Source organism: Acanthochromis polyacanthus, chromosome 15 (assembly GCF_021347895.1).
Source record: "Acanthochromis polyacanthus isolate Apoly-LR-REF ecotype Palm Island chromosome 15, KAUST_Apoly_ChrSc, whole genome shotgun sequence".
Classification (NCBI taxonomy): domain Eukaryota; kingdom Metazoa; phylum Chordata; class Actinopteri; family Pomacentridae; genus Acanthochromis; species Acanthochromis polyacanthus.
Window position 1 is genome coordinate 8,434,342 of NC_067127.1, and position 26,809 is coordinate 8,461,150.

At 41.3% G+C, this 26,809-nt stretch overlaps 1 protein-coding gene across 2 annotated transcripts in view; it reads left to right on the forward strand.

The window, feature by feature from the left end:
- Nucleotides 1-26,809, forward strand: part of LOC110945454 (protein kinase cGMP-dependent 1) — an 84,508-nt gene that overhangs the window by 13,055 nt on the left and 44,644 nt on the right. For both annotated transcript variants that reach the window (XM_022187048.2, XM_022187041.2), the window contains exon 3: nt 16,256-16,369. In XM_022187048.2, coding sequence (XP_022042740.1) covers nt 16,256-16,369 — 114 coding nt within the window. The remainder of the gene's footprint in view (nt 1-16,255; nt 16,370-26,809) is intronic.

Here is a 26,809-nt window from a genome sequence, read left to right on the forward strand (position 1 = left end):
ATCTGTGTTGTTTTTATTGAACACTGGTCAACCATTATACAGGTAGAAAGATTTCAATCTCTCCCGGTGACGGAGGCTCCGAGTCGATGATTGCACCAGAGGTGACTCGTCATGCTGGGTCACAAGTGAGCAAGTGTGACAATGACATGATGAAGAGATTGCTCTTGAGCGAGACAGAAAAGAGAAAAACGGAAGATACAAATCTGCAAGAGAAATAATTGTCGAGGGGCTTTGTGGTTTCCTCTCTGACAGTGATAGAGGAAAGAACTGCAACGTAATTGGAAATTGGGCCTCAATTCAATTGTGGTCATATGACACTAATATCAAATGTTTGGTTAATTATTTTCCATTTTCAAATCCTTAGGGTCGACTTAACATATTTATCTTCAATGAACATCATCAGCTCTCTCTGGCTGCCTCTTACTGCTCCTGTTCTCCTTCTTGCTCCTCTCTCTTGTGTCCTAGTGTGTCCCTTGCCAACTGTTTTCACCCGAACTGTTCCTGGCCTGGACTTGCTTTGCATAAAAACAAACGTTAAAAGCATTAGCCCAAAGGGGGACGACTTTGTTCCGATGTCTGCGGGAGCCCATCACGCTCTGTGACTTTTTAATCCACGTTGACAGGATGTCTGACTGTGCCATGCCATGTCAAACACACAGCTGTGTGGGCTCAACATTGTACGTCATTTTCCCAGCAAATGAAGTGTTCACTGCTCAGGTGGTTGTGTCATTTTATTTAGCAGGACTTGGCAGGCTGGTTGTTACCGCTTTTGCCTCAGGACTGACAGCAAACTATGATCATGTACACTAGTTCCAGCACCAAAAAGTAAAAGTAATGGGAATAAGTGGTGCTTTCATTGCTCTCACTTTGAAATAGCTTTAAATATGAGAGTGCGTAAGTTATTTTCCCCTGCTGGGAGACTAGATTGATATTTCAGAGAGGATCACAGCCCCCCTGTTTTAACTACCTCGGGATAGTCTTGTTTCTGATGCACCCGATAAGTGGAGATCAGACACAACAAGAGGTGCAGAAACAGAATGGATCCTGGCATGGGCTCGCTGCTATGATGAGGCAGCTTGCTTGGCCGCCGCTGGTGTAGTGAGTGTTTGTTTTATTTCGGTCGCTTCCGCCGAGCTTCAACTGACATCGGTCCACTTTCAAATACTGATTGCAATAGAGACAAAAGCTCACGTTTCCATGGAGATGGGATGAGTTTTTGATTGGTTATTCGCAAAGACCCGTACAGGTGGCTAATGATGATAATAACTCATATAATCGCATCCAATTATTATCAAGTATTTTCCCGACAGTGAAACCCCATCGATTTCTTTCACAGCAGCCGTCAGTCAACTCAGTGTAATGAAACTCTGTTTGCTAATTTGAATAGGTGGCGCTGGTTCTGGCTGTCCTCAAGGAGAATGTTGCAGGAAGAAATGGAGTGTTGAAGCTTGTTAGAAGTGTAGCAAAGCATGAAACTCAGCCTTGAGAATAGAGATTTGATTATTGGTTTTAAATGGCACTGAACACCCAGCCTTGGGCAAAAAACAAATCTATAAAGAGGACCTGAGCAGTTTAATCTATAAATCTAAATTAATTTTCCTGTCAGTGGGACAGTTTTTAAAAATTAGTCAATAAATGGGTTTGTGTTGTTACCCAGAACAAGCCCAGGTTTAACGATTTCACACGAGTTATGAAAAGTGACCTTTAGGTTTGAGATTAAAAAATGTTTTCTTGTCATTATTGACTAATCTGTCACTTGTTTTCACAGTTAATCAATTTGTGATTTGATCTACAAAATGTAAGAAAACACTGAGCGATCTTCACAGTTCATCCCATCAGTGGTCCAGAACCACAAACACAATCAGCAATCTAGATTCACAGAAGGCAAAGAAACCAACCAAAACTCCCACCTGATAAGCTGAAACTAAAGGCTGTTGTGCATTTGTACCAAAAACTGCTCCAATGATCAGCTAATTAAGCATTTGACAAATAATTTCAGCTCTGCTTCACATTTCTGCTTATGGCTTGATGCTTTTAATTACACGGTAAAAGTCACGGCTGTTCTCTTGTGCCAGTCCCCGTTTGGAAAAAGAATGAGAAAACTGAACACGTCTCTTCTGTTTGACAACTTCATCGTGACAACAGAATGTATTATTGTCTCTTCTTCCTTGTTTTCATGCTACCAACTTTGCATTTTTATTTGAATATTATCAAACATTCCTTCCGCACCTTGCATTTTTTACCCTCCGTGAGGTACAAGCGCATTGCAAGTAGAGAAATCCTATCCAGGAAGGAGCATGCAATCCTGATATTGACTCTGAATTATGTATTTTTTTTCCTATTTGTTAACTTTCAGGCAAGACTAGCTGAATGTCCTCACTGTATAGTTCAACACTTTTACTAAAAATACACGGAGGGCAGAAAGAGAAGTGAGGAAAGTGAGAAGAGAGCTAATGTTACAGTGTGAGTCAGCCCCAAACCCCTGCTCGCACTACATTGACAGCTCCTTTGACAGGCTACCATATTCAATGCAACCATTGATGCACTGTCGGCAATTTTATTCAGGTGGAGGTGTTCAGGGGATTTAAAAGTACATGCTGGATCTGGCATTCTCTCCACCTAAATTGGAGCCCAATTATTTTATTTGACCTGCTTTTAGGCAACGCAAACACAACCCCTTGACAGATTTCTCCAAGAAAACCAAGAAAACGTGTTTAAAGTTTAAGTGAGGCTTTAAAAGCACTTTTTCAACGTGTGAATATGACAGAAACGAACAATGCAGTGCTTTGAGGCTCATGCTGAACCGCTCCTGACAGTCATTTTCTTTTCCTGCTGCTTTTACTGAGATATACCTCAGAATAACAATGAACAGCAGTGTTTACTGACTGTGGCTACATACAAGTTTCTCTGCGGGTTGCGACTCCTTATCACGTGACGCTTTGGTGACATGATTGTGTGTTCACCAGACACTGATCTGTTTGCACGTGTCGCTAATCAAATGTAAACAGCACTGGGTGAGAGAGAGGCACAGGTGTCTGTTTACATTTAATTTCACGGCATATTTTATTCTGCGATAATCCCGTTTATAGCTTCTAGTGGCAACTTATCACCTCGCTGTCACCTTGCACTCTACTTCACAGGCTGCCTTATGAAAACATTGCTCGAAAACACATTATCAGACCTCCCGTTTTATCTGTTTTTGCACTTAAATTGAATCTCAGTGTATAATGCATTAGTTCTGCAGCTAAAAAGCAACAAATTAACTACCTGATCACAATCAAGAAATCAAACCAGTCTGCCATCTGACGAAACCAGACAATTTCCCTAAAGAACAGAAGCTAAATGAATTAATGTGTCTGTCTGAGACTCTGACAGCTGTTACGGTTTGAAGGACTCATCGTCTTGCTGTGCAGTCGGCTAGGGAGAGGCTTCCTGTGCCCACTGGTCAATGAGGCAGAGTAAAGGGAGACGGGCTCCTCGCTCATCTTGAGCAGAGCTTAGGGATGTAATCACCAGGGCCACCTGAGTGTGACTCACTGTCATAGGTGTGAAAGGACACAATTTGTAAATCAAATTAGCAGCACAATGCGCTGCCTCTTTTGCCACAACTCATACCTTAAGTTGTACCTGCGACACCTACAGAAGGTAACACTCTTAAACCATCAGCTGGGCTTCGTAATCATTGTGATATATTTGCATATTAAAAAAGGCGATCTGATAATCGAGCATGCACTGGGTTATAGAAACATGAGTGCTCAAGCCCATTGCTCTGTATTGTTGCCTGGCAACTTAACTAATGCAGACTTCAAATTGTTGCTGCTGTTGCCGTTAAAGTAGCATCTTGGGAAAAAAGACTCAGCACAGTAAAGCGTTGAGGCTCACAGATTTTGGTTTGATTTGCCCCCGAGACCACAGCATGAAGCCGGCATTCAATACAATAACTGTACAGCAGCCAATCGCCGGTTAATAATGAACCATAACTCACTGCTGAGGCTCAGACACTCACCCGCTCTACTGAAAAGGCATCTGAGGGAGCCCAATTTCAGCAACTTCAAAAATAGAATGGAAGAGAGACTCTGAGTGTTGTGTTTGTATATGCGTGCTTACTTTAGTACCGTGGCTCGCAGTGCCCTCACTGGCATGAGACTGAGCCGCGTATGCTGCACGTCGGCCCTCCTGATTACTTTAATGAGGCTCTCAGTGGAGGTTTATTAAGGTGTCATCTGGGGAAAAGGTGAGGGGTCCATAATTGGAATGACACACATGTCAAAAAGCACCGGCAGGATCGAGTGGGTGGCCTCTATCTGTCAACTTAAATGTGGTCGGGATACAGAAATCAGCTGGATAATGAAATAGAAGCAAGCGTGGAGAAGCTAGTTGCTGCCTATTAAATGAAATACATGTGTAATGACATACTTCTATGCTGCTACCTCAAATGTCAAAGACATCTTTACATAAGTGTGTATATATATATATATATATATATATATATATACACACTTTATCCTTTAGAATTGAAGGTACCACTAACAATATGTGTGCCTTATTCTTCATATTCACCTGACTGATGGCATTGTTGATGCAATATTGAGACACGGAAAATGAAATGTTGCAAAAGTGCTTGCAGAGACTATTTTTACTCCCATGCATCTGGCATTTTTGATTTCCAATTTAAAGTCGCAAAATTAGTCAGATGCAAAACCTCTATAGGTTTACAGCTACATACTTTTCTATTCATGAGAAGCAGTGAAAAGAGAAAAAAAAAAGTGTGAGCAGAAAAGATAAGCCAAAACAGGACATTTATATAATCTGCACCAAATTCAGGAATGCGCGCAAACATCTACATGCGCTTACAAACACATACAATAGCCTAATATCTGAAATGCTACTATCAAGCAGACTATAAATTCAGCTAATGTGCCATTTATGTGCAAATGGTGTGTATGCGTGTGTTGCAGGCTAATAATGTCACCTACGCTGTTCGAAGCACCATCTGCCCTGAACACCAAGTGAAAATGCTCTTTCTCTGGCAAGTGTCTTTTCTCATTTGCCCTCGCTGCCTCTAAGTAGTTCCCTTTGTCGCTTTCTCTCTCTGTCATTCTTGCACTTTCTCACACAGAGACATGCTGCAAGATATCAATTCAAAATGCCCAAACATGAGACCGGAGTCATGCACGCTTCCCACTATCACTCCCCCTCACATTTTACCAACTTTGACCCCAATCTGTCCTCTTGTCACTATCCCTCTTCCCTTACTGTCTTATTCCTCTTCGTTACTCTTCACCAATCTGTCCATCTTCCCCTCGTTTTCAGTCTGCCTTTCACTTTCTGTTCTCTCTTTTCTTCTTTTTTCCTTTCACTGTTTTTTCCGTCTCTCTGATTAGCGTGTGATGGGCTTTGTTTCTCTTTTCCACAAGACCCAGAATAAGAATTGATCCCCACTTTCGCTCCACAGAGGCCGATGAATACACCTCGTAGCACGAATTAATGAGTAATTTGTGAATGATCCCTGAGCCTTTATCCCCTTTGTGGCTAACCCCGCTTCAGAGAGTTTCTCATGTGGAAAGACGATGAAGGCAGAGTGTGTGTGTGTGACATAAGAGCAGCGGAGGAGGAGGAGGAGGAGGAGGAGGAGGAGGAGGAGGAGGAGGAGGAAGGCAGGCGCAGAAAAAGTGAGCTCAGAAGCATCATATGAGCTGAATATTATGCAAATGTTTGGAAGTCGGTTCTTTACCGCGGCTGTGAAAGGTACTGTATTGGATGCTTGCTGCTGTGAACGTGTGAGTGAGTGTATTGGGTAAGTGGTGGACACTGGTGGGAGTGATGCTGAGAGCCTGCTGTGACTGGATAAGCTGTGTTTGCTGAGGTTCAGACTGAGGATACAAGATAGAGCACAAGTAATCTGCTCTGCTACAGTGACAGGCAAATCCTTCCCTTCACCCCTAGAGTGGCACATTCACGGAGCTCATGCACGTATACACTCACCAGCCACTTTATTAAGTACACTTGTGAAATCTAATGCATTCCCATAAATACTAGGAACCTTGTTCGATATAATGCAATGGACTACCTCACCACCATTCAGTATTATAATGAATATAAATAGCTGTATATGTGCAATTGCTGCAGAAATATAGGAAATCTTCTATCCAGTGGTTGTCAATAGCATTTTGACCTGAAGATAATGTAGCCTTGAGGTTTGATCAAAATGTTCTCATTCTTTATTGTGAACTAACCTACCATCTTCTAAACATACATGACAAAGCTTCAATAGAGGGAGCTTGGAGAGGCCACTTTTATCGGTCAGTGTCACTGGAGTCAAGGTCTGCAGGACTGTGCGATAAGGGCTTATTTTGAATTTCTATTCTCTCGCTGAAGACTTTTTTTTTTTTTATTGAGTCTCCTGCGTGAAAATCCATCTCTTTCATCTCCCTTTGAACTTTGATTGCCTCTTCCAAACACACTCTCTCCTACCATGGGGATTCTCAATTGTTTTTTTTTTTTTGTGTGCAAAGTACAAATTACTGTTTTCAAGCAACTTTGTGTATGTAGTGTTTGTGTGTATAGCTTTCATGCAGTATACAATTGGAGCATATCCTAACTGTATCTTCGCAACTTTTCCAAAACTAAGAAAAAGAGGCTTGTTCTAAGCTTGTCAACAAAGCCTTTTTGGACATTATCTAAGGGATTCTGAAAAGATTTCCTCAGCCGAGGAGATTAAACAGTTCTCCACTCATCAAACAGCACGTAATCTTTTAACAGCCAGAAAAATAATGCTTGAGATATAAAAAAAAGAGTTAGAGATATGAGATTTTCAGTGTGTAATTACAGTGTAGAACATGGCTCTGTGCATTACAGAGTTACAGTCTGTTGGTCCAGACTGAATTATCTCAAAAACTACAGACATTTATGGTCCCTAGAGAATGAGCTCTAAACATGGTGATGCCTGAATTTTCCTCTGGAGCTACCAGCACACTACTTTTGATCACTGTCACTGACAGCTATTAGATGGATAGCCATGAAACTGGGAAAAATCACGATTTGAAGTTGTCAAACAGCTGAAAAGCCAATTTATTTATCATCAACCTGACCTATCCTTAGTGCTAATGAGCAAATCTTTTCATGCTAACACAAATAACTAAGATTGTGAGAATGGCAAATAATATATTTTCTGTACTTTCTGTGCTTGTACCATACATTTACATTTGCCGTTTGTGTCACCAACACTTGGACGAAGTGACAGTGACTCCGTTTCCCTGTAAATGCTGTCTCATGTTGTGGTGATACAGCAAACTGCTGAAATGAAGCAGCAGGCTGGGGAAATGAGAGCGTCCCATTATTGTAGTACTTCAGATGCCATATTAATCTGTATTCTGATGTGGAAGCTGTCTAATTAAGTCTGGTCTGCATAAGAGAAATGCTACAGTATGCGCACATGGCGGAGACGCTAACTGCTAATTACGAGGCTGTGATTTGGTGTATGAATACAAAATGATCATTTTCACTGCCCCCTGCTCAGGCTATCAATCGGCTTGTCAACACAGCAGCCATAATCAGAGTTTGATGAGTGGTAGAGTGGCAGGGATGGAACAAGGCCTATTATAATGTCTTAATGAAAACACAGATAGAAGAGGGGCTCCAGACGAGTGGATTTAACCATCATATCTCACCTCGCGTGTTACACTAACTCTAAATAAAAGTAACTTCTTGTGTGAGGCTGAGGGACTCTTAAAACTAGACATATGGCACTACAGTATGTTCTTGCCAAATCCCGTCTCCGAGGTAAAATGATGTAAAAAGGATGAAACCAGCTGTCCTTCGTACCCCGTCGACAACACGCTGTTTAGTGTCTTTACATCTCCCAAGCCACTTGTATGAAACTGCAGTGTAATTTTCCATCATGCAACGGCAGGGAGCCCTACGCAGTGGCGCCCCAGTTGACCTGAAAAACATGTGAAGCGTTCTCATCTCAAAGTGATATGATGTTCAGCAGTGCTCTCCCATAGCATCAGGTGTCCCTCCTCGTCTTTCTCCCCTGCTGTCCTTTTTTTGTTCTTATCCTCTCTTCATGTCTGCCTGCTTACATTTCTCACCTCACTCCTCCCACCATTCCCCCTGCAATTTTAATGTTTGTTGCTCCCGTAGCAAAAAGCGGCGTGCGCTTATGAAGACTGCTTAACGTCAGCTGGTGTGCCCTCACATCCGATCTGCAGAGCAGTGCATAAACAAAGCTGTCAGCTCTTGTCGCTTTAAAAGGAATGGCAACAGCAGTGTTTTTTTTTTTTTGACAAGACACTACAAATGAAGGTGATGTGAGCACACTCCAGCCATAAACAGCTGAAAGTTGTGCTACACTAGTTAGTCAGCAGATGTTCGATTCAACTTTCTTGTCAATCTTGCATCCCTTGCTTCAAGAGAGGGAAGAACAGCTGACAGGACCACAACAACGAATCATGTGATTTCCCAAGTGCCCAGTTACAGGGTTGATTTTGGCGGCAGTTCCTCCTACAACATCAGCATTAGTGGATTTCTGCAGCACTGTGAACAAATTGTTATCTCCTTCCTCCCTGTGCTGCAGACTGCTGCACAAATTTGTTGCCAGAAGGCTGATAACAATCAACAAGCATCTTTTTTTTGATTTAATACAGGACTGTGCTCATACAACAGTTGGTTGTAGCAGCAACAACAGAGAGGGCAGAAGGCAGCTCTCCTGTGAAACCACACAGGCCGTTTTGTTGCAGATGCTGGGTTAGATCATGGTGGTTGAACCTTTTATTTTTTTAAACTCTACCGCACAGCTGCTGCCATACCTATGATAACAGCGCTGACACGTGATTTGAGCGGGCACAAACAGCATCTGATCTGGACTTTTCACAGTATCTTTGGCTAGTTAAGATTCTGTCTTGGTTGTGAAACAGTATACCGGCTCTTTGTGGAGTTGCCGAAAGGGTCATAGAAGTTTGTCCACACATGTGATCCTACTCTCGGCACAAACTCGGTTGGTGTTAGAGTTTCCCAAGTTGGATCTGATTAGTGATATTCATGGACACGTGAGCACGAGAAAATGACGTGGATCCTTTTGGCATTATCAGACTGCGACCTTCAGCCCCACACTGGGGCGGTTTGCAGCCGACTGTGACTGATGGATTGCTCCCTCTGAGTTGGGAGTGGGCTGCTGCCCTAAGAGAAAGAATTTAAGTATCCCTTGACCTTGTTCACGGGTGAATATGGTGCATTAGATAGACAGATGAATTGGGGCAGTGTCAGCAGTAAGCAGGTACATTGTACCTGACAATCTTGGTGAAGATTGAGCTGAGCCTGAAGGCAGAGCTCTTGATTTACCAGTCTGTCTACGTTCCAACCTTCACCTTTGGTCATGAGTTCTGGGTGGCGAGCAAAGGAACGAGATTGTGGATACAAGCAGTGAAAATGGGTTCTCTTTGTAGGGTGGCTGGGCTCAGCCTGAGAGAGAAGGTCAGGAGTTTGGAGTAGAATCACTGCTCTTGTCAGAAGCAGCTAAGGTGGTTCTGGTATCTGATTTGCACACCTTCTGGACACCTTTCTTTGGGGCTTTTGAGACCCCTCCAGTTAAGGGAAGACTCTGGAGAGGAACTGCAACTTGCTGAAGGGATTATATATCTCATCTGGCCTGGGAACACCATTGGAAGCCATAGGAAGAGCTAGAAAACATTACTGGGGCAGCAGACCCCTGGAAGGCTTTACTTAGCTTGCTTGTATTAATACCTGACCCAAGATAAGCGGAAGAAAAGGAATAAATAGATTTACAGCATGTATCTGATCATATATTGCTCACTATTTATGGTATCTTTAGCTGCAACCTGCTTTTTTAGCTACATGATGATATGATTAAAGCAAGAGTATGGTTCATTAAGAATATTTGAAGGGCAGTCTGTTCCTGCCCGTTTAAAATACATCACTGCAACATCACCATGTGACAGGTGCAGAGTTAATCTGTCACTTTTAATATCTCTGCTGAAAATATCTTCATATTTGCCCTCCAAGTTCAAAGACAACACATTTTTCTGTCAAACTCTGTTACCTGCTATCCCTGCTTAAGCACTAACCAGCCACACAACATCCTGCTGCTCTTTCACCCCGCAGTTGTACAAAACAGGGATTTGCGGAAACAATGCCTGATATGTTTATTACTTCCAGTGCCAGGGTGCTTTGAACTTAAAAGAAGCCTTTCCCATTCTGAACCATCCATCCTGTTTAACATTGCTCTTGCTCTCTTTCTCGCCGACTCTCTGTTTGTGCTTGTTCTTGCTGTTGGCTCCAGTTTACTTCCATATTTTCTTAAACTCTAGGGTTTGTTTTGTTTCTGACTGGGGAGAAAAATAGCGCATGAGTTGACACGACTGCTACAAAACAGCTCAACCCTATTTCTGAATGTGGTCACAGCTCTGTGCTCAGGATAAATTAGCAATTTTTAAGAAAACAGATGTTAATGAATTTTATAACCTTCACTAATAATTAGCCTCAAAGTAGAGCACAGAATTTTCCTTGTGATCTATTTATTTAATTTTCCATTTTCAAATGTCTCCTCCCTCAGTTGATTCATGTGTCTCATTTTTTATACCATGGCAGCTATATTTTTTATGCTGAGAGTGTTTTCAGGGGTCACATTGTGTTCTATAAAATAACAAGGTGAAAACACAAATAACTGCTCAGAGCTGATGTGCTATCAAAGGCTACAATTTCAGGCCTTTTCAATAAACTGCAATTTATGAACCACATCTTCTGTGTTTTTCTTTTTCAAATAAAGAGCAGATGGTGATTTTTTTTAAACCCTGGAATTTTCTGAACCCATTTCAGTCCCCGTTGAATACATCCCACGCTTGACCAAAAGAGTTTTCAGCTTCAGCCCTCTTTCTCCCCTGGCTTTTCCTCCACTGGACCGTTCAAACTGTCAGAGAGAATGTGGCCATTTTTGCTTGCAGATTTATCATTGCTGACCTGAAGTCAGAAGTATCGACTTGAGCATTGCACCACCTAAAACTTTCAGTGGTAATGATCTAATTATTTTTGGCCAGTGGGAGGAGGATGAAACAAACGCTCCGCTTGATCTAGTCTGAATGTTCCTCCATTGCTCTAATGGACAATAGAGGAAGCATTGGGTAATCTGACCCTTGAGCAGTGCCGGAAGGACAAAGCCCATCAGGATGGGATGGTGGCTGTATGTTATTCTCTGTGGGATATGAACTCCCCCACATCCTGTGTCTTGGTGTACACTTTGTGCTGTTTGAAAACACTTAAACTATCAATGGAAGAAGAAGAAGAGGGGGAAATAAACAGTATCATATGCTTGAACAACTTAGGTTTATTTATAGACATGGCCTAATGGCCTCAGTGTGAAAGCCTCTCTGGTCATTGATTCAAACCCGAAAAACTTAACTCTGTGTACCAATATTGCATATGCAGAAGTCCCCCTGCCTTAAAATGGCTTAAATGTACGTTGTTGCTGCCTCTAGAATATGCAGATTGACATAGACCCCACTCCTCCCTCTAAAACTCTGCTCAGAAACTGTAAAACTACTCTATGCTACACATTGGCAAATCGTAATGCCGGAATACTTCAGCCAAGCATGTTCTAATTCTGAAAAACAATAAAGATATGGACACTCCACCTTGCGATTTGAAACCCCAGAAATCTGAATCCATCAAGGTTGAACTACTCAGCCATTTGTTGACTGTTTGTTGTGCTCATTTCTAGCATATAAAAAATACCACTCTAACATGTTAACAAGATGAAAAAAAGTAGATTTTCACCATACAGGTCTTCAGTACGGTGAACAGGGAACAGAGAACAGTCAGATGTACAAACAACTTGATTAATTGCAAAAAAGCATCCATCTGCAGCCATCAGATTGTGTCTAAAAGACAAATTTCTTAGTAGAAATGGTTGATAATTTGGTCTGATATCCTTTGTAGATCACAGCAGACAATTGAAATCACTGCTGTTAGAGGGCCAGTAGGAACACATTCATGTTGCCTTTTTTTCTGTGAAGTCTTCAGCAGCAGTGAGATAGAGTCGGTCCAAAAGACGCCAGCTTTTTAATTTGGAATGCAACCAGAATCACACATCTGATCTTGAGCCAGTGGGAATCTGCTCCAAGGTCTGTCCTGATGCCCTGCTATGTGGAACGCACTGCTGTGTGCATTCAAATGATCAGCATTACGACAGGTACACAGCCTCAGGGGAATGATGTGATGTATCGATAGTGAATACCTTAATAGCTATTAACATTTTACACAATTATATTCATGTACTTATTTTTTTAATGCACTTTCATGCATCAGAATGTATACAGTTGTTAAATGGCTCAGTGAATGTAAATGCACCCAAATGAGAGCATTTACATATGAGCGGGGAATCTGGAGCCACTACAACAAAGCACTGTGATAACACAGCAGTTCTTATTAGACACAAAAACAGGAAATGACCCGGACTGTGTGTTTGTGTGTGCATGTCTGGAGGGATGCGTGTGAACTTGTAGATAACAGTCTCTCAAAAGAGATCATTTGTGGAATTCCAATAAATGACTAATTGAATTACTTAATTTCCAAGCAATTCACAGCCTGACTGCAGGCTGTGAGGGAGCTGTCCAAGGGAAGCACTGTGCTCCACTACTCACCTTGCTCAGGAATTAATTGCATGGCCCTCCACAGGAAATTATTAACTTTGTCCGTAGTCAGGCTGGAAGTTTTTTTTTACCAACTGATGTGCTATTGTCTTTGTCCTTGTATGATCCCATCCACAAAACACTTAAATCAGTGACTGTCCTTGATTTTCCTTAATGAAATTCTGAGTCTTGCGTACTTTGATTGACTGTCTTTGATTGATGCGGATGTATATTGTATCTATTTCTATCCATACACCACTGCAGACGCTTTCTTTGTTTCCACTCCAGCACAGAAATCGGTGTGACTATTCTGATGGATCAACAGCCAAGCACATCTTGCTTCGTTTATTGTGATATTGCAGGGCTCAACAGGCGCTTCAAATAGCGTGCACGGCTGAGGATAGACACTTGCCTCCTTCACTCAGAGATTTACATTATCTCCTTCTACACCTGATTAGATCGAGGCAACAAGCACACGGTGTCGTCTTTGGTCTTTGCTTACAAATTTTCAAACTAGAAAATCATAGCAGTCGTCGTGAAATCACTGGCAATTTTGTCCGACGCTATTCATCATCCATTCTCGTGTGTATGACACCCAGGTTTAATAGTTTGTAACGAGGGCTTAGGAGTTCTGGGAGCTGACGAGTCGCATCATAATCTCAACACAGTTCGCTGATTTGTTCTGGCACATTTTTGTTGGACTCAATCGATTTTCAGCGGCTTTACTCAAGACTTAAATCTTATACTTAATTGAGCACACTAATTGTAGTCTTTATAGACTTTGCAAGGCTGGGATTGACACTGCAACACTTATTTCAGCTGTACGCAGTTCGTGAAATATGTTGCAGCTCTTTTACGTCAGCATCAGGAGTTTCCTTTTTTCTGGGAGAGATCCTGAGGTGCATAGAACTGATCTATTTTCTGCATATGGAAGCCTCAACAAAAGCGTATTTGTAGGGAGCACACAATAGAAGAATTACAAGAGACTACAATATACAATGAGTGCTTTCAATTTTCTTTATGTGTTAAAGGTTTAAAAGCGCCCATCACAATAGAGACAGAAACATTATTACTTAATTGAATAACACTATGTTATGCTTAACGTTCAGACCATTATTTCTAAGATCAGGAAGTCTAGTCTACTTTACATAACAAACTGTTCCTTTCACCGACCTAATTAGATTCAGACTTTTGAAAAGTAAGCAGTCTATTAATGAGGTCGTGTAATTACAGGAGTTGAAAGACACATTTGAAAGAGAGATTTATTGTGCATATGTTTTTCAATCAGTCTACAAAGCCTCCTATGAATTCTTAAGCTGATAATACTGAAGGAGCAGCTAACTGTTAAAAAGCTTTTTGTACAGAGACATCACTTTGTTTTGTGTTTGAAACCTCCAGCTGTTTCTTCATTCGAATAGAAAAAAACAAGCAGAGCGTTGCAGGGAGGCTCTGGCAGACAGAACTGTTGAGCACGGACAGTGAAAACAGCAAGGGAGCACACTAAGATGGTGACACACTTTAAGCGCTGAAGATTTTCTCTCCATGTTCACTTTCATGCTGGGTGTTAATAGATTATGCATTGTCGTCCGCGGTGAAAAATGTGCACTATAGTTCCATTAAGGCGGAAATAACAAGACGGTGGAGAAAAGAAGGAGTGCTGAAACATTTTTTTGGAGGCTTTTGTGTCAACAGGGGTTATGGCACTTTAATGAGATAACGCTTCTTTGTGGATGACTCGCCTACTCTCATCATCTCGCTGTATTTCATCAGTTGCCTACAGCAGACTTTAACTGTTTTCTTTGGGATTTTGCTCTGTGAGTCAGATTTACGGCCCTGCTGGAACGCTGAGTTTCCAGGAAAGTGTACATCCTTGATGAGGCTTATCTAAACACAGTGGCAGCGGCAATATTTCCCAGTGACAGAAGCAAAGAGTCTCATACAGTGTGAAAGAAAAATATGGATTTAGTAGCGTTAAAGCTTGAGATATGCTTCTTCTGGCAGCACATAGGTGAATGCACACAGATGCTGTCTAGATACATTCAAGTTTGTACTTCTTTTATGCACAGAAGTGGCTGATGCTATGTGTTTTGAGGAGGAGGGGTGGCAGTCAGTCATGCAGGAGCACAAGACTGAAGGTAATAGCAAAGGTTTACAGCAGCAGAATCACCAGCGAGGTGTGCTGAACCACCACTGTGCAGCTCAATTCAATACTGTTAAAACCAGTGAGTCTGTGGAATTCAGTTTGAAGTGGATTAATTTTGAAAAACTAATTCTGTAAAGCTAAAACTTTTTGGCTGCTATGCCAACCTGAAAACCAGCAGTTCATCTTGAATATGCCTCTCCTAAAGTACTGAACATGGTGTTAATGTGAGGCTTGGCTGTGAGAGACAGTGTTGACCATTGTTCAGGCAAATGAACTCAAAAAACTTTAAACAACATGGATACTCTACCCATTAAAGTAAGATTTTCCAAGGCACATCTGCTTGTGTTGAGAATCTGAATCATAAGTGTATGATTATTGTATTATTCAACATTTTTTTTAACTTTCTTAAGTAGTTATCAAATACTGACATGCATTCCAGGTGCACAGTTTAAATCAACAATTATTATGCAATACATGGTGAAACCTAAATGGATTTATGTACTCAGAAGCAATGCTCTCTATTTAGCAATACACAAAGTAAAGAAACAGAAGAAATTAAACTCACATCAGTTTCACCTCACTGACAGTGTAAACAAGCCACCACATCTGTGACACAAACTTGGATGAATCTCCATTTATCGACGTAAATGGAGGCGACAGTAAGCAGGTGGGCATAAATATTTGTCGAGGGCAAATTTTGTTTTCCGTGCTGCATTAGAAGATCAATTGCAGGAGTACTAAGCTGAAACACATGCCCAAATTGTGAAAAGAAAGAAACAGAGACGCCTCTGTGCACCTCGGCTCCTGTGTGGCCTATGGCTGCCCATAACACGCTTATCTGCATAGATCAGCAAAGATGTTTACGTGCATTTCCGCAGGAGTGCAATTCCAGCTTTAATGGTTTGTTGTATTGCTGGAAAAACTTATTACTGGACTATATTAGAAGGTAAAAATGCCACAGTGGTTGGTAATGTTTTTTCAATGCAGAAATGTATTCATATGTTTGCCTTGGAAGCAGATTTGGAGAGTGCCTATGTGAATCCAAACATGCTGAAATAATAATGCTATGTGAATGCCTCAGTCCTGTTTAAATATAAATATTTTCACATTTAGTGTATTGATTTACTTCAAGGCATACCATACAGTGTCTGTGAGTGATGGTGTTTTCCTTTAAGCATTTTTCCCCCACATGTACAGGCGTCAGTAAGAGGCCAGAATCCCTTGGAGACCCCGAACTGCAAAATAATCTTATATTTTTTCTAGCCCAGTGAGTCAAGAACACTCTGGCTGGATGCCCCCAAAAATGAAGCAAAAGCCCTCAGACACCTATCATCCACTCCATTTCATCCCTTCAACTTCGTTTGCTGCACACACTGAACGTACACACCTAATAAGGCCGGGGAAAAAAAAAAGCACTTTGACTAGCATTGCGACTAATGGCTTACCTGCATTTCTGTCCATGTTTCAGATGGGAAGGTGGAAGTGACAAAGGAGAGCCTGAAGCTCTGCACCATGGGCCCGGGGAAGGTGTTTGGAGAGCTGGCTATTCTCTACAACTGCACCAGGACCGCCACTGTCAAGAGTGAGTCTCCACAGACACGTGGAAAAACATCCAAAGTGCTTACACGAGCCTGTGCTCACTGTCCCCATGTTTCCCAGGTGACAGATAATGTCTCCTGTTCGCACACCCACACGCTCAAAGCTGTTGCTTCGGTGCGGAGGATTAAGGGTCTTTCTGCTTTTAAGTTATCAGCCCCGTGCCGGCACAGTGAGCGGGATCGCACTGTCACCGTATGAGCATCATAGCGATAACATTGTTCCGCATTCATGACGAAACACCACCCATCACCAGTCTGTATTTTCACAACACTCCAGTTAAGTGTCTTGTGAGACCCCCAGTGTGCTGAATGTCAAGGTTTACTGACTCTGATCTTTCATGTGTCAAAGCTCCGGCTATGAAGGCTGCGTGGGGGGGTGAATAGGTGGTCCGTCAGACTGACAATTTGAATACTCACCCCGATAGAGTGTGGAGGACAGACTTAGAAAGCACAAGACTGGTGGTGGACTGCACACATTTGAGAAACTAATGTATTATGAGATAGCGTGTCAAGATGAAAAATGTTCGTTAAGGTGAGGCGAGGAATGGGAAATTGCTTGAAATATGTGCTTGGTTAGGAAGATAAATAGACAAAAGGTGAAATGAGATGATGGCGTGCAAAAGTGTTTGTATGCACATAAATGCAGTTAAAATTAAACCGAAAGTAGGTCAGGGTCTGAGTGAGCACTCCAGTTAGCACTAAAGAACACACTCATAAGAATTCAGTATTTACCGCTGATCGTGTAAATAATTCCATACATTATGAGCTGGCTGATGTTTGCCAACTTGGGATGAAAATCTATCTTTGACCCACGTATGAATGACTGCACGAAGAGTAGCGGATCCCTCGGGTTCATCTCGCCGTAGTTAAAGTATGGAGGAAACAGGGTTGACGATACTCCGACCCCTTTCATGTCCTATGAACCCCTCTACCTCCAACCAGACAACCTGTCGGAAGTCCCAGCTCCTGTTGCTATAGCAACAACTGCCCACAGGGAGATGAGCCAACTCTTATGGGATAACATATTCCCCTTCCACCGGCGACAGAGTGTCTGTCTTTCCTTTGAATATTATTTTGCCTGCTGCCAGCCCACCGGCCCGTACTTCCTGCCACGATCTTCAGACGTGCGTGTCAGCACTGCTTAATAAAAACTCAAGCACGGAACAAGTGATGTAATTGTCTATATGGGAAGAAGTGTGTTTAGAGCCTAACAGGGTCACTGGCACTGTCTCTTAGGATGGTTGTCTTTGTTTTAACGTATGTCGCTACCCATGAATGTGCCGAGGAATTCAGCTGCCATGTAGTCCGATTAGACGTGACGGTTTCTAAAGGAAAACACGCAACAGTGAGGGCGCATGGTGGTTCAGCTCCCAATCAACCAATTTAATTTGATCTGTGTGTGGAACCCTGTAGGAGGATATCTCCTCAGAGTAATTTCGATTTACATTGCATGGTCTCCTAAGTCATATGCATAAGTAATTACATCCAGGCAGAATTTAGATGACGAACCTTTTACACACTCAGGGGAGCTCATCCGTAAACTGCGAACAGTCCTCTATTCTTTGAAGGCACAGGTAGCTCATAACATAATCACATTATTGCCAACTGTGATAATGAGGAGAGTCTGTTACTTATTCCAAAAAAAAAAACCTCAGAGAAACAATCTAGAGCTGTGACGTATTTGCAGAAAACATGTCCAGATATGACAGTTCTTTCAACACAGTTTGACTAGTTAGGAACAACATGAGGCTCTTCTACCAAAGGAAGCCGAGAAAAAGATGAAATTTCCAGTGTTTTGGTTTCCTTGTGGCACAGTCTGCAATGTTTCGTTACTTTGCAGGGAAACTTGCATGAATATTTTAAATTCTACTTGAATTTCCAAGTAAGTCAGCATTTAAAAAAAAGCAAGTTTCTGTTCCAGCAAGTGTAAAGAAAGTTGAAATTTTGCAGTTTAATGCTTTCTATTCTTATTCACTGATTCTAAAATTACATTACTCACTTGATGTTGCAATTTTTATGCTGTTGACTTCAACTTTTATTTTGCACAAGCATACTACAGAGTTTCAGCTTTTTCAGTTTGCCTTTGTGATATTTCAGGCATCATTTGGTTTCTATTCATTCCAAAACACTTTGAAAATCACAGATTTAAAACTGGCACGATTTTGGCAGCTTATCACAGCGAGCATTACGCTTGCTAGCTCTCCAAATCAATCTGCACTTATTGCTGTCTTACAACAAAGGAATAATACGACTCTGGCAACAATGAAACATGCATAATGCTCACTGTGATCTAGCACACACCGATTTTTGAATCTTTGCAGGCTGCTTGTCGAACAACACTAGTATTCATCGAAGCAGCGGATGTCTGGAAATTGGGAAAAACACAATTTGGAAAATAATTGGCAGCAGCGGACTTGAGCCGCATCTGTGATTTATTGTGAAACGTTGAAAACATGTGAAATCAATGCTATCTTCATATTAATACGCAAACAGAAGGCTCAGTAAAACAAATAAATAATGCGCTAAATCAAAAATACACATCTCATTCCCGAACTGATATGATAAGTTAACTGTATTGGGCGACTTTATGAGGGAGGTTGATTGGCAGAATGTGCAAGCATTTGTGCAACAACACCCAATTATGTGGATGTATTGCAGGGATTACACAAAATTGGAAGCAGCCCTAAATATTACAAGGATTGGTTGGATTTGTACTAATTCTTGGTTTGCATGATTACAAATTCCTGGAGGGGCTGACAAAGACATTTCCATCAATCCCCTTTTCATCCTGTAGGTGATTTCATGTGTGAGCGATCGCTTGCAGTCTCCCAAAAGAAACGGATCCTCTAAAATGAGTTACAAAAAGCAATTCTAGTAGCACTTACTCCCAAGTTGTGTAGTTCCCTCAACGAGCTCCGCCAATCGATACGTTATGTTTAGTCTCAGGATAGTGGCACTTACGTGTAGAGCTATAGCTACATTTGGGGTTTGGCTCCTCCAGTCTTGAGAAATGAGGTGAGATTTTATATGCAGCCTGAGAGCAAAATGTTGCCAGAGACTGTACTTTGCAAAAAAAATAAAAAAATCCCCTCGCCATCAAATCCATATCACATCATTTTCACATGACAACAATCGGGACGATGCTGGCCGAAGATGAGAGAAGAAGAAAAGAGAGAGAGTGAGAGAAGAAAAAGCGAGGTGATAAATACAGGACAGCAGTGACAGCAAAATGAGGAATCCACCTCAAGGGAAGCAAGGCAAAATTGGTATCTTTTTGTCTGCAGACAAGAGAGGGACAATAGCCTTCTGCTAAAAAAATAAATATATATATTTTTAATAGCATCAAAATGTCAGTGGTTCTTGAAGACTTGGGCAGAATAACAGGACACAATTCAGCGTGGTGCGTTGTAAAGCTTTGCGGCAGTTGACATTTGTACATTTCATTGCACGGCACAACAACGACAGGAAAAAACTGATTTTAAAACAATGTTGTTGCTGTGACTGTCTGTTTGCTGGAAATGCCAGCTCGATCCATTAAATTCAAACATACATTTGCAAGTTATGCTGAAAGGTTAATGTGATAATAAGACTGCAACTAACAATTATGGTCAGGATTGATTAATCTGGCAGTTCTTGTCTCACCAAATCAATTCACAGTCGAGGGTGACATTTTCAGATTTCCTTTTGTTTCTGACTAACAGTCCAAATCTCAGATATTAATTTTAGAATGACATAAAAGAGAAACAGCAGCAAATTCTCACATCAGAATTTCTGTAACTAGATACTGTCTGTGTTGCATTTTTGCTTGACTTAAAGACTTAATATTTTAGATTGTTCACATAGATTTTTTATCCCTAAGTGCCTGCATCTTTTTTTCAGTTGTTCCCAGTGAGGAGAGTGTATGGCGCAAAAGTGCTTCTACCAGTGTCTTTGTTTAGAAGGTTGCTCTTTTTTTGTGTGTGCCCGCACCTAAACTTTTCAGAAAGCCGCTGCGGTTGTCACTTATGCTCCTTTTCAGGCAACTAATCACATGGGTGGAACTTGTCACCCTTGGCGACTGAGAACATGGAGGAGAAGCTTGCTTTTGCCTTGTATTTTTATCCCAAATAGTATGTTAAGTCAGGCAGAAAATTTCACGAGAGATGATGTCCATTACAGTGGCGATACGTTATCACAATGTCATAGAAACCAAATCCACAAACAGCATGGGAGGGGTTTTTGATGAAGCTGTGGGATGAAATATTCCCTGGATTCCTGCTAAAAAAGAACTTTTTTGGACACATGCCCTTATTTAGGAAATGAACCCATATGATGCTTCTTGGGTTTTCCCTTTCCTATAGTGTGTCGCATAGCTTTCTTGTGCATGTAAAAGGTCTGCAAACTGCTGCTTCCCTGCCCAAAAACTTTGTTTAAAGTGCAGCTTTCCTTCCGTTACTTATCGACGTCACCATGCAACACATTTGTTTAAAACCAGGCATGCAGGTTTGGCACTTCCTCAAGCAAAGAATGGGGAGCATTCTTCTGGCCCATGAATATTTCCTGGTTATAGAGCCACCCGTGTTAGGGTTTTGTGTCACTGCCTAGCATTGAGGAGTAGAGTTATTGGAAGCAAACAACATTAGGCATGTTTGAGGCTAGCTGCGACAGTCGACAGTCAAGGCAGACGGTTTCCAGCAGCCTTCAGAAAATGCACGAGAATTTACAGAAAGAAACTGATTTACTAAAATGTTCTTTGATGAATACATGAATTTGCAAACAGTCATTAGTAGTTTTCGTTACCACAGGGCAGTCTGTCCCTCTAAAACCATATAAATAAACTAAAAACACTGATAAATAGTCAAATACACCAGAAAGAAGTACAGGCCAGTAGCTTTTATTACTGCTCTGTCAGATATTTAGACTGTCAGGGCTGAAACATCTGGACTGATGTTATTTTAACAATCCTCACATACTTAAATCAGCCCAGTGTTAATGTACTGTTTATTCTATGCAGTTTATGATTTGTAATCTGAACATTTTTAACCTATATGACTTACAAACTCTATGAACATCAACCACACATGTAGAATTAACCCACAGATAAAATGAAAATCTCTCTATATCCACAAAAAGGTTTCTATCAATCGTCATATCGCTAAGCCAACATCTAAACCAATCAGCTGTTGGATGAGGTGAGAGCCAGATGTTGCCCATCATGCCCTAAGAACAACTGTGGCACCTGGTTCTGAAAACTGCATTGGCATGACGTCAGAGCAAGTTGGAATTCAGTCGGACAGACATCTATCTGGCTTGCATTCTGCGTCACTCGCCGGTGATCGAATTTGTGCAGGTTTGGCTCATCTTTAACAAACCTATTGTATTAGTTTTGTTTGACCAGGAGGCCAATCAGAGCAAACTTTATGCAAATTAAAGAAACAGGAGCTAAAATGAAGCATTTCAGACAGAAGGTGAGAAGAAGTGTTGCAAAAATGTGCACTCTGACAAAAATAGTGTTTTTTGAACATTAAGGCATGGAAATATTTTCTAATAGACTCCCAAAAGAAAATTAGAAACCTATAAATGTGCAGTTACCTCTTTAATTTTTATCCTGTTTTCCAATGTCAAGGATGGATTTTCACATTTAAAAATTGGGGCTTTTTGTTATTAGCAAGTAAAATAAAAAAATCCAGTCTCTAACAAATGTATGATTGAAAATAAGCACTTTGTGTGGTCACAGTGGCTCTGAGCGACTGTCAGGAATGCTGACACTGTTTCGGTCCAGGCATCTCTAAGACAGTGAGGTCACTGCCAGTGACTACTAACACAATCAGTGAGACTGATTATCTACATATTTCATCTTAATGATAGTGGTGGAAAAAGCCATCTGAGACATTATTGCAGGAACTCAGCTGTGCTCTCAATTCGGGCCATGGCTAATGCACATGACAAGATTATAATACTTTCTGAATGATAACTTTGTTATAATTCATTCTGAGAAAAACAGGCTGCACAGTGCATTTAAAAGGAGATCCATGGGACACGTGGGACGGTCATTTGAAAACCAGCTGTGGACACACGTGCACAAACATAAATTTCACACACATTTCCCAGTCTGCATTGTTCACTTTCTTTACACTCATTCATTGTGTGAAATTCATGTAAGACAGCCTACTTTTTCTTAAATTTTGATTTATGATGAGCACTGTCAGACACTCTGCTGCCATTTTTACGCTGGTACACTCTCTCTTTTACGCTTCCATGCACATTTCGGCTTTCAGCTGGTGAAGGGAGTGTTCCCTGCAGATACTGGCAAAAACATGGTAGCATTAAATTAAAAAAGAAAACTGACAGCTGTTGCATGACAGGTCAAAGGAGAATTAGTTAGCGCTTGCTTTGGGCTGACTGAAGTAATGGTCTCAGCTAAAAGCCCAATTTGTAGGTCATAGTTTTGTTATTTTCATCCTGTAGGTCACTCCATTGATGCATAATTTGGTCAAGATTATAATTGCTCTCTCTCTCTCTATTTTTTATTTTTTTTTAGAGTTTCAAGAAACCTATCTTTGGAAATGTTCCAGACAATATTAGAATCAGGACTCAGATTTCCTTGTCATATTTTTTGACAGTACAGCAGCAGTCTCCAGTAAGGGGTATGCGGACTCTAGTGGATACTTCTACAGCTTGCCAGAGGGTACTTGGAAATGCTGTGGAGTAGCTTATTTATTTGGCGGTATTATTTACTGAGAAGATACATCCAAATTTGTGTGTATATAGGGAAAATCTACAGAGAAAAAAAACTTTGAAACATCCAGCTCCTGCCAATCCAAGCCACAGTCGTGCAAATTTTAACGAAGGATGCTTTGTATGAAAAGAAAAAAATGCATCAACTTGTATTTAATCAATAGTTTTAAATAGCATCCTGTTTAATATCCAGGATGATGCTGATAAGGGGTTATTTGGGCTCATAGCAGTGCCGTGGGGTTACAGCAGAATATTCCGAACCACTGAGGGGCTGTATGGAGCTAATGCATAAATACGTTAGATGCATATTCATGCCAACAAGTCTATACATTTACATTATAATAAGATGGGCATCAGATATTCATCTCAAATTAACATTTCCTTTCTGCTAGCGATCTCCATGGTTTGACATTTACACTTTCCACGATCCCTGCACCAACACGGACTTGAGATAAAAAATGAAAATCCATATCCTACTTAGAATGATGGAAGATTATTAGTTCTCGCGAATGGCAGCCAACCAAGCCATGACTGCGTCTGTCCTTTAAGATTAATGTTTCTATTTTAACTAGTGTGCATGCTGGTTAGTGGAACTTTTCTCCATGCACCACTGGCTCATGAATATAGAGCTCTAAATACCTTCCTGCCGAGAGTTTAGAGGGCTGTTTACTTCTCCTTGTTACTGTTGTTTTTCCATGACTTGGGGCGGAATTCAGCCCTCCGAGGTTCTCCTAATGAATGTCTGAAACACCCTTTAAATCCACATAGACACCACAGATGTGCATAATGACATACTTTCCGACGTATGCGCTCTGTGTTTTGACAGTTGTGGCTTTAGAGGCCAATTCGTCTGCAGGTTAAGTTGATGAAGCAGGTAGCAGAGGGTTAATGAACAGCAAAAAAAAGCAGCATATTTTATCAAAGCGCTACAGAAAGGATATCCAGCAACAGCATTGTTCTGGACACTTCAGAGAACGGCCCTTTTAACAAAGTGATATCTCAGCTGTACTATGATTCTTCCTTCCGTTCGGAGCGAGCAAACAGTTGCCTCCCTCATTAGTCTCAGAGAGGAAAATGTGCATGTGAGTGTGTGTGTAGAAGAGTCCATCTGCACAGCGTCAGGAATCACCCTGTCCACAGCGAGTGAATCTTGTTTTGGCAGAGAGAGATAAGTTACAGGTCTGACTCCTCGAAGAACCAGGCGCCAAGTTAAACATTACGACCGGTGCGGAAGGTGGAGAACGGCGGCTTTTTGCTGTTGTGTTTAAGTAATAAAACATGTTGCTTTGACTGTCAGTGCTCCCTCTACGTCTTTTTCTCTCGGCTCCGCCGTGCGTGTATACATTTATGATCTCTTCTGTAATTATTTCCTTTGTTCTCCCTCTTGTGCATGACATTTCTGCTAACCTGTGCACCACAGAGAAATGTGAAGTACCTGCAAAAACATTATCGCTGCAATTTCTCATTTTTCACAGACGGCATGATAATAAACAACGAGTTCACGTCCAGAATTTCTTTGACCTAGCAGTGAGATTCTGCATATTCAGTCTACATCTTCAGTCTACATCTGACACAGAATACCAAGCGCCAGATATTTGTCCTGAAAATACAACAGAATTTTATGCTGAAGATGTAAAAGCACTCTCCAAACAAAAATTAATTGCGTTTGTGTCGATGAGTTTGTTTTCAATTTGCACCTCAAACACGGCTATAAATTCAGCTGAATGTTAAAAGACTGAATGCGCAATGTGCTAGTCAAACATTTTGCATGCTAGGAAATGTGTTGGCGCAAGCTGTGTTTCACATTAATACTGATGATTGGTGACTGTTAACAGTTCAGTTTGCATCATTAACCTCCCAGCAAACAGGTTTGTATGCCGGTGATATAATGGAAGCACGGACATTATCTCGCACACACACTTGTTCCCGCTTCTGCAGAATGTTTATAAGCCGGATGCGAGCACTTCTCTGTTCTCTTTAGTCAGCTGGAGAGGTTTTCTAGCAGAACAAACTATAAGTGTTCTCATCGGTGGGGCTGTCCTGATGCAGCAGGCTGTTGGCTAGGAAACAGCTTTATTCTAGTTACCTGTATAAAGACACCATAAAGATTAAATTAAGTGGGTGACAGGACAGAAGCCCCTCATGAAGTCATCATTTTAAATTTCTTGATATTTTCCAGTCACAGGCATAAGCCTGCATAGGAACAAATGCCAAATTAAGAAAAACCTGAAGAACACTTGCAGCTTATTATTATTTTAATCTATCTTGGTGGTGGCTTGCTTTTTTCCATGGCTTCTTTCTAATAAATCATGTGGATGAGGGTGAAAAGCAAAGCAATATTCCTTTAAATCTATCTACGAAAAGAAAAATGTAAGAAATTTAAACTATAGTACTGCTCAAGTGGCAAGTTATTTCACAATTTAGAATTCGAAACAGGAAAAAGCCAAGAGGCACATTTGCTTAAGAGGCTAAGCTACATGCTGGGCTGAGTGCAAACATGACCTCAGGGAAGTAGATGCAAGTATGTGCAGTGTTAGATAGGAGTCGTGCTTATTCACACACATGTATAATGCATGATATGGAGATTTAAAACAGCTGAAGCTAATGAGAGAAACAACGTATTAGAGTCATTGTTGTGAGCCGAGGGAACCAAGGCAGGGCCAAGCTGTTAGGAGTTGGTGAGAAGGGCCATCAGAACCAGGAAAGCAACGAGTGCTCTCCTAACAAGAAACATAGAGGCACCGTCTATTGTGCTGCTGTGGCTTTTCCAATCTTAGGAAACTGACCATAATTCGAAGTGGAGACCAAGAGCTGGGAAGTGATAGGCTGATGAGGACGACATGCAAATGCATTATAAGATTAACATGCAAATGCAAAAACAAGAGAAATGGAAAATGGACTTTACAGTTTATGTAGGCAGGTAAACAAGCAATTAGTCATGCAGGGAAATAGAGATAACAAAAGCAAGTGAAACTGGTCCACAAAAGCAACGGGAATTATTAATGATTGTTGAAACTAATTTGTGTCTTGTTTGTTATGACTGACACGTTCATAATTACGTTCAGAAATGCATTTGTAAAAGTTAGGCCTCTCTTTTTCTTTTGCTGATGTATTCAGACATTCCGGAGAGCTACAATACCAAGTGATAAAGGATTTCATTGGATAACTGAAGAATAAGGAGAAAAAAGGACAGGGAGAAGAAAATGAAGGGAATGGCTTCGATAGATAGAATTCCAGTGGGACTGAGTGGGGAAAGAAAGAAAAAATCTCCTCTGTTTCCATGGCTGCCATGGTAACACTGTTACCAGCGTGCAGTAAGAATTGTGGTGGTAAAATGGTGAGGGTGACAGGGCAGCCCCCTGCCTAGCTGTTTGAAGTCGCTGTGCCCAAAACTCAACAATGTGACTTATTTTGGCTGCATCAGAATTTTGACGTGCTTTTGTGCATAAATGCACGTGTTAATGGTTGTCGCCTGAGTGTGGAGTTGTGTGCGTTTGGACTGTGGGCCCCTGCTGCTGCTGTTGTGCTGATTCTCAGTTGGAGCGCAGGTGTGAGCCCGGAGCTAGATGCTCTTCTGGGGCTCCATACAGCTCGAAAGGTTAAAGCACCCAGAGAGGCGACGTCAGACAAGTAGCAATATACAGTTAGTTGATAGAAAAGCAGCAGCGCAGGTGGAGCCTCCAACAGCTTTCTTGGACATTTTTTTA